We start from the raw sequence: 9,015 nt of genomic DNA, 5'->3' as shown, positions 1-9,015 counted from the left end.
TAACTGAATATTGGGCTTCCCAAAAGTTAGGTTTTTTTTGTTTTTTTTAAATAAATATTTATTGAACATCTACTATAAGTCAGGCATTCTGCTGGGTCCTGGGATCGTCCATTTAAGCCAAGATACTTGGAACTGCATGTCAGAAGAGCCAACTGTCAGGTTGTCTTTGTTTGTTTGTTTGTTTGTTTCTTTGAGACACAGTCTCAATCTGTAGCCCAGGCTGGAGTGCAGTGGCGCAATCTCGGCTCACTGCAAGCTCCGCCTCCCGGGTTCACACCATTCTCCTCCCTCATCCTCCCGAGTAGCTGGGACTACAGGCACCAGCCACCACGCCCAGCTAATTTTTTGTATTTAGTAGAGACGGGGTTTCACTGTGTTAGCCAGGATGGTCTCGATCTCCTGACCCCGTGATCCAACCGCCTCGTCCTCCCAAAGTGCTGGGATTACAGGTGTGAGTCACCGTGCCTGGCCCAGGTTTTTTTAAAATATATGCATTTAAGTAAGTAATAGAGGCACATGGTGAAACATCCAAACTGTGCAAAAGGTGGGTGCTACGATCCCGAGGGCCAGCTCTTCTCAGAGGCCCCACCCTGGCCAGCCTGTCATGCATGTTTCCTGAGATGCTCTGTGCAAACGGAAACATGTGGACAAAAAAAAAAAAAATTCAAATAAAAAAATTAAAAAAAAAAGAAACATGGACTATATGTGCATGTGTGGATGGATCGTGTGTGGGGGTGGATTGTGTGTGTGTGTGGATGGAGTATGTGTGTGTGGATGGATTATCTGTGTGTGGGGGTGTCCCTGAATTTTTTGCATAGATAGATAGACTTTTTTTTTTCTTCTGAGACGCAGTCTCACTCTGTTGCCCAGGCTGGAGTGCAGTGGCTCGATCTTGGCTCATTACAACCTCCACCTCCCGGGTTCAAGTGATGTTCCTGCCTCAGCCTCCTGAGTAGCTGAGATTACAGGTGACTGCTACCATGCCTGGCTAATTCTCTTTTTTCTTCTTCTTCTTCTTTTTTTTTTTTTCAAGACAGAGTCTTGCTCTGTCACCCAGGCAGGAGTGCAATGGCGCGATCTCGCTCACTGCAACCTCCGCCTCCTGGGTTCAAGTGATTCTCCTGCCTCAGCCTCCTAAGTAGCTGGGGTTACAGGCTTGCGCCACCACGCCCAGCTAATTTTTTGTATTTTTAGTAGAGACAGGGTTTCACCATGTTGGCCAGGCTGGTCTCGAACTTCTGACCTTGTGATCCACCAGCCTTGGCCTCCCAAAGTGCTGGGATTACATGCATAAGCCACTGTGCCCGGATTCACCTCATGCATTTTGAAAGCTCCAAGGTTTGAGTGTTCTCTCTTCAGCCTCCCAGCAAATGTGTGAGAGGTCAGGAGTGGAGGGTGATCCCTGATAGAGCTGAGGCGGAGGCGTGATTACCTGTCTGATGTCACATGGCGAGTAGGTGGCCCACTTGCAATTAGAGCCCAGGTCTCCAGGATGCTGTCTCATCTGAGGCCTTGCTTGGCTTGCTGGGAAGTGAAGGAAGGGGTCACTCTGGCAGTGCTGGCACCGGAGCTAGCTCTCCTAACCCTCTGGGTTTCCTTCCTTTCTCCCAGCAATGATGTCCGGAGAACCCCTGCATGTGAAGACCCCCATCCGTGACAGCATGGCCCTGTCCAAAATGGCCGGCACCAGCGTCTACCTCAAGATGGACAGTGCCCAGCCCTCCGGCTCCTTCAAGATCCGGGGCATTGGGCACTTCTGCAAGAGGGTACGGGACTGGGTCAGCATCATCCGGGCAGGGGTGGCAGGTCCTCCTTCCTCGACGGGGGAGGGCCAGTGCTGTGTGAAATTAAAGGTGTTGTGGGATAAGCCTGCTGACTCCCCACAAGGACTGAGCGTCCACCATTAGGGCTTCCTCTGGTTGAGGGGTGCCCCTCCAGGAGGGTCCCTTGGGACTGATCCCAGCGCCATCAGTCACCTGTTTTCCTCCACCCTTTCCTGAACCAGTCTCTTTGGAGACAGGAGGTGCAGTCTCAGACAAGGGTAGAACAAATTCTGAGTGAAGGAAACATCCGTGTCCACTGGAACCCTGGCAGGTATTCCAGGTGGGGAGGAAGAGCACAGGCAATGACTGGGAGGTGGGCCTGAGTGCCTCTCCTGTTGTCTCCACAGTGGGCCAAGCAAGGCTGTGCACATTTTGTCTGCTCCTCGGGTAAGTGACCTGCTTCCCCATCCTGTCCTCTGCTGTGTGTCCTGGGATCAGACACTCCGCTTCTCTGAGCCCTGCTTTTCCCAGCAATGTGCCACTGAAAACAATGGCAGCAGCCACCAATTTGGAATTCCAGGGGGAGACCAGCAGTCGCCCAGGGTGGGGAGGTAAGGGGGGGACTCCAGAGCCCCCAGTAGAGGGTAAGCAGTCCTGCCTGGGCTCCCAGATGCTCCCGCACTGACATGCTCTCCAACCCCGACCCTGGCAGCGGGCAACGCAGGCATGGCGGCTGCATATGCAGCCAGGAAACTCGGCATCCCCGCCACCATCGTCGTGCCCAGCACCACACCCGCTCTCACCATTGAGCGCCTCAAGAATGAAGGTGCCACGGTCAAGGTGGTGGGTGAGGTGAGTGCCGACCCAGGGCAGGGCAGAGAGAGGGCGCCTGGTGGCTGGACAGGGTGCCCCCTGTGCCTCACCCCCTCTATCTCCCCTGCGGCCTTGCAGTTATTGGATGAAGCCTTCGAGCTGGCCAAGGCCCTAGTGAAGAACAACCCGGGCTGGGTCTACATTCCCCCCTTTGATGACCCCCTCATCTGGTATGTGGAGTTCAAGATCACTCGGTGGGGGTGGCAGCCACTGCCCTATATCACTGGGCAGGCATTGCTATGATGCACATCATCACGTCCTCATGCCCAGCAGCTGCACATGTGTGCGCACACCACCATGTAGAAGCACACTTGGGCGGGGCACAGTGGCTCACGCCTGTAATCCCAACACTTTGGGAGGCCAAGGTGGTCAGGAGTTTGAGACCAGTCTGACCAACATGGTGAAACCCCATCTCTACTAAAAATACAAAAATTACCTGGGTGTGGTGACACATGCCTGTAATCCCAGCTCCTAGGGAGGCTGAGGCAGGAGAATCGCTTGAACCCGGGAGGTGGAGGTTGCAGTGAGCCAAGATCGTGCCACTGTACTCCAGCCTGGGCAAGAGAGTAAGATTCCATCTCAAAAAAAAAAAAAAAAAAGAAAGAAGAAACACACGTTACACCCAGGTGCAGCAGCAGGTGCACACACGTCACCAAATGCCCATTATCCACGGCTGCACACGCAACACACCCAAGGCTGAACATGCAAGCACACAGATGCCCAAGTGTCTGCAGTTGAGTCCTCCTGGAAGCAGACTTGGGGACTAAGCTTTCAGGGAAAGGAGTTTATTTGGGAGGCGATTCAGTGGGGGAGTGGGGAAGTGAGCCAGTGAAGGAAGGGGGCTTGATTTTTTCTTTTTTCTTTTTCTATCATCCAGTCCAAAATGTCAGGAAGGGGGCTTTCAAGGGCAGGTGGCTGCTGTGGGTGGCTGGAGCTTAATCCCTTGGGGACCCTGGGATCCAGTATAGAAGGCGCACCGCAGTTTCCCGCCCCCTGGGAGAAGGAGCAGGGGAGTTTATACGCCGACTCGTAGCCGTTGGTTGAGGGCTGCCTTAAGGGGCTGCCATCCCCTGACTGTGTTTGCAGGTAGCTCAGGTGGCCAGAGAAGGTCCTCAGGTAGAGACACAGATGCTGGCAGCTGGAAGCCGAGATGGGTGTGGGGAGGGAACTAGCTCCAGGCCCCATCAGCTGGGATGAGGCCCACGCAAACCTGAGCTGGTGTCTCCAGGAAGCCTAGCCCTGACCCACCACACCCTCTCCCCACCCTCCAGGGAAGGCCACGCTTCCATCGTGAAAGAGCTGAAGGAGGCACTGTGGGAAAAGCCGGGGGCCATCGCGCTATCAGTGGGCGGCGGGGGCCTGCTGTGTGGAGTGGTCCAGGGGCTGCAGGAGGTGGGCTGGGGGGACGTGCCTGTCATCGCCATGGAGACTTTTGGTGCCCACAGCTTCCACGCTGCCACCACGGCAGGCAAGCTCGTCTCCCTTCCCAAGATCACCAGGTGAGCAGCTGGGGTGCCTCCCTCAGGTGTCCAGCAAGCACTGGGGAGTCCCCCTTAGGGCTGGCTTCGAGATAGATCCTGATGTCAGCCTGTTTTACAGATGAGGCAATGGAGGCTTTGATCACTTGCCCAGGGTCACATCCAGTGAGTGGTACAGCTTGGACTCAAACCCAAGTCTGTTTGACTCCAACATGTCACACTTCCTCACATGAAAAGCCTCGGATGAGGCTGGGCACAGTGACTTGTGCCTGTAATCCCAGCACTTTGGGTGGCTGAGGCAGGAAGATCACTTGAGGCCAGGAGTTCAAGACCAGCCTGAGCAACATAGAGAGATTCCCACCTCTAAAAAAAGGTTTTTGTTTTGTTTTTTTAAATTAACTGGGCATGGTAGCACACACGCATAGTCCCAGGCTAAGGTGGGAAGGATTGCTTAAGCTCAGGAGACTGAGGCTGCAGTCAGCCATGATGATGCCAGTGCACTCCAGCCTGGGTAACAGAGCAAGACCTTCTAGAAACAAAGAAAAAGAAGGAAGGGAGAGAGGGAGGGAGGGAGAGAGGGAAAGAAGGAAGGAAGGAAGGAAGGAAGGAAGGAAGGAAGGAAGGAAGGAAGGAGAAAGAAAGAAAGAAAGAAAGAGAGAAAGAAAGGAAGGAAGAAAGAAAGAGAGAAAGAAAGAGAAAAAAGGAGAAAGAGAGAGAAAGAAAGAGAAAAAAGGAGAAAGAGAAAGAAAAAGAAAGAGAGAGAGAGAAAGAAAGAAAAAAGAGAAAGAGAGAAAGAAAGAAAGGAAGAAAGAAAGAAAAAGAAAGAGAAAGAAAGGAAAGGAAAGAAAGGTAAAGGAAAGGAAAGAGGGAGGAAGGAAGGAAGGGAGGAAGGGAGGGAGGGAAGGAAGGAGAAAGGAAGAGGAAAGAAAGAGAAAGAGAAAGAAAGAGAAAAAGGGAGAAAGAGAAAGAGAAAGAAAGAAAGAAAAAAAGAAAGAAAAAGGAAGAAAGAAAGAAAGAGAAAGAGAAAGGAAAGGAAAGGAAGGTAAAGGAAAGAGGGAGGGAGGGAGGAAGGAAGGAAGGAAAGAAGGAAGGAAGGAAGGAAGGTCTCATAGGAATCATTTACTGAGTCCTCTGTGGCAAGGTTTTACATACCTCATTACTTTGCCAACCATTTACCGAGCCCCTATTGTGTGTAAGACACTGGCTGATCTGGGGAGAGAGTGGTGCGTAAACACAAGTCTTGCTCCTAAGGAATTCATGTCCAAGCCCCAAACCTTTGATAGATAGCTTTTTTGTTTTTGTCTTTGTTTTTTGAGACGGAGTTTCGCTCTTGTTGCCCAAGCTGGAGTGCAATGGCACAATCTCGGCTCACTGCAACCTCTGCCTCCCGGGTTCAAGCGATTGTCCTGCCTCAGCCTCGCGAGTAGGCATCTGCCCCAACACTTGGCTAATTTTGTATTTTTAGTAGAAATGGGTTTTTACCGTGTTAGCCAGGCTAGTCTGGAACTCCTGACCTCAGGTGATCTGCCCACCTCAGCCTCCCAAAGTGCTGGGATTACAGGTGTGAGCCACCGCGCCCTGCTGGTAGATAGTATTTAATTAGGATTAGGTTTTGGCCCCATTACACAGAAGCCCCAAATAACAGTGACTTAAATGAGATTGAACTTTACCGAGAAAAGTCAGGGCCCCGGGTCCCTTGAGTTTGTTTCCCCATTATCCTTAGCACGTAGCCTTTTGGTCCAAAATGGTTGCCTGAGTGCCAGCTATCACACCCACATTCCATTTGGCAGGGATGGGGAAGCAAGGGCAGAAGGCTATGCTCCAATCTTCAAAGACAGACACAACACTTCCACTTACCTTTCATTGGCCTGAACTTAGTCACATGGCCACATCCAGCTGCAAGGGAGGCTGGGAAATGTCTTTACACCAGGTGCCCATATGTGCAGCTAGAAAAGACACCGGGGCAGACAACAGTCTCCGCTACAGACAGGGAAGACTGAGTCCAGCCAGGTAAGAACTTCTTCCAGATCCCTGAGCCTGGCATATGGAGCTGCTGTGTCCCACACTGTAGGGACTGAAAACGTCATGGCTGGGCACCTACTGTAAACCATGTGCTGCTGAGGGCTGAGGTGGCCCAGGCCCTCAAGATGCTCCTGGGGAAGGGAGAGGGGGCAGCTGAGCTGGGAATAGAGCTAGTGGTCACCCCAGGAGGCTGGGAACAGCGTCAACACATTGGTTACCAGTGCAGGTCTTGAAGTTATACAGATCCTGCTTGCAGCCCCAGCTCCAGCACTCCCTAGGTGTGTGACCTTGGGCAAGTGACTGTATACTCTCTGCCTCAGTTTCCCCTTTCCAAAATCAAGCCAATTAACAACAGCAGAATTCTTGTGTGAATTCAATAATGCTTGTGAAGTGCTTGGCACCTAACACTTTCTCAAGAAGTATTCAGGGCGCTTGTTACTATGGGGGAGGACTATTTGAGAATTCCACATAGGGCCATGGGACTCAGTACTCTCCCAGGAGGACTCCTTGGAGGAGGTGGCCTTAATCCTGAGCCTTGAAGGACACAGCAGGATGTGGGCAGGCAGAGTGGTGCTAAGCTTCATGAGGGTTAACCAGGTAGTGGTTGTAATCCAGAGCAAAAGCAGGGAGTCCTATCAGGGAACAACAAGGGTCCTCTTAGGCATTTGCTCCTGACTTAGTGTTGATCAGAATATGATGCTGTGCCGAGGCAGGAGGATCACTTGAGCGCAGGAGGATCACTTGAGCCCAGGAGTTCAAGACCAGCCTGGGGTCGGGCATGGTGGCTCATGCCTGTAATCCCACCACTTTGGAAGGCCGAGGGCGGTGGATCACCTGAGGTCAGGAATTCGAGGCCAGCCTGGTCAACATAGTGAAACCCCATCTCTACTAAAAATACAAAAATTAGCTGGGTGTGGTGGTGGGCACCTGTAGTCCCAGCTACTCGGGAGGCTGAGGCTGGAGAATTGCTTGAACCCGGGAGGCAGAGATTGCAGTGAGCCGAGATCGCACCACTGCACTCCAGCCTGGGCAACAGAGCAAGACTCCGTCTAAAAAAAAAACAACAAACAAAACAAAACAAAACAAAACAAAAAACCCGCCCGGGCAACATAGTGACACTCAGTCTCAAAAAAATTAAAAATAATGATAATAAAGAATATACTATATGATGCCATTCAAACACTGCACCTTATTAGAAGACCCCACTTGGTTTGGGGATCCCTGAGGCTTTTCAGTGTTTTACAGCTGCAGAGGTGACACCTGTCCCCCTGCCCCCAGATGCATTGCCTTCTCCGTCTCACATCCATCTCCTTCTCTCCCTCCCTGCCCCCATCTCTGTCTTGTTTCCCCCACTCCCATCCTCTTCTGGGTTCCCACTTCTCTCAGTGTTGCCAAGGCCCTGGGCGTGAAGACTGTGGGGGCTCAGGCCCTGAAGCTGTTTCAGGAACACCCCATTTTCTCTGAAGTTATCTCGGACCAGGAGGCTGTGGCCGCCATTGAGAAGTTCGTGGGTATGTGCCAGGTCCTCCCCTGACCTGACCTGCTGACTCAGGCGCTAAGTGGCTCTCCACTTGGTATGCCACTGGGGATCCCACTCACCCCAAATTTTCTTCACAGTTGTGTCTTCCATCTCTGCCTAGAATTTTCCATTAATAGAAGATAATACAATGCCGTGTAGAAATAGAAAAGCAAAAGCCACACATAATGGAAAAGTAAATAGAAAAGTAAGCCTGATAACCATAGCAACAGAAAACAATAAGTGAGTATTTAAAATGTTGCTTCTGAGTTTCCTGGTAGCCAGGGTAAAAAAGGAAAACATGGGGCTCAGAGTTTGATTCATTCAGAGGTGAGTCTGTAACTAGGCTGGACTCTTTCTGGGTTCAGTCTAGGGCAGGGATGGCAAAAAAGAGAGAAAAAAATAGTACCATTTATGCTTCTGTACCTGCTGCACACTTGGCTAACTAACCATGGAACTCTTGCTCAGATGATGCCTCAGAATCCTTCTCAACACAGTGCTAACGCAACCACACTCATTCTATCAGTGTTAGCACTCATGATGAAACCCAGGCCCTGGCTCAGGCTTGGAAGGGCCAATTCAGGGTGATGACGCGATGTTTGGTTCAGGACCTGCGGCTGCAGCCAGGGCTGAGAGCTGATTGGCTCAGTATTCCCAAGTCCTGCCAATGGCCTGTCAGCTCCTGTGCACCCTGGGAAACTCAGGCCACGCCCCTGTCACACCCCTTCTCTGGCAGATGATGAGAAGATCCTGGTGGAGCCCGCCTGCGGGGCAGCCCTGGCTGCCGTCTACAGCCACGTGATCCAGAAGCTCCAACTGGAAGGGAATCTCCAAACCCCGCTGCCATCCCTTGTGGTCATCGTCTGCGGGGGCAGCAACATCAGCCTGGCCCAGCTGCGAGCGCTCAAGGAACAGCTGAGCATGACAAATGGGTTGCCCAAGTGAGGACGGTCCCCTTACCGATCTGCCCTCTCCTAGCCCAAGAGACCCCTGGAGGGGCTGGAGTTTTATCCAACGCCTCGTTGTATGTTTGGTTGAGGCCTGTGGCCTGGGTGCAGGTTAACTTCTTGTTATCAGGAGCCCACTATGCAGAGGCCAAAGGTTGGCAGCCAGTGAGGCTATGAATTGGACCTTTTTGGTATCTGTGTGACTGCTCTGTGCCCATCCTTAGCCAACCTGCTGGCGTGACAAGTGCCGACAAGTAACACACCAGGTACCCAGAGCAGGGTGGATGGGAGAGACCTGAATCACAGCAGTGAGGAATTCCTCGAAGCTGTGACCTCGCCCCAGAACTTGTTCCCAGGGAAGGTAAACAGGTCCACCATCCAGGGTTGAGGAACCATCTCAGCCATCCTCCCAGGAA

General features: G+C 52.0%; 1 protein-coding gene across 1 annotated transcript; it reads left to right on the top strand.

Annotated features, from left to right (window-relative positions):
• The first annotated feature begins 1,613 nt into the window (after positions 1-1,613).
• SDS (serine dehydratase) lies at positions 1,614-8,597 on the top strand. Its single transcript, XM_002823793.5, has 7 exons — positions 1,614-1,766; positions 2,171-2,210; positions 2,476-2,615; positions 2,715-2,806; positions 3,908-4,135; positions 7,523-7,647; positions 8,389-8,597. The coding sequence occupies exons 1-7, from the start codon at positions 1,614-1,616 to the stop codon at positions 8,595-8,597; spliced, it is 987 nt and encodes a 328-aa protein (XP_002823839.2).
• Positions 8,598-9,015: the final 418 nt, after the last annotated feature.

This window comes from Pongo abelii, chromosome 10 (genome assembly GCF_028885655.2).
Source record: "Pongo abelii isolate AG06213 chromosome 10, NHGRI_mPonAbe1-v2.0_pri, whole genome shotgun sequence".
NCBI lineage: Eukaryota > Metazoa > Chordata > Mammalia > Primates > Hominidae > Pongo > Pongo abelii.
This window is presented reverse-complemented; position numbering and strand designations above follow the sequence as displayed.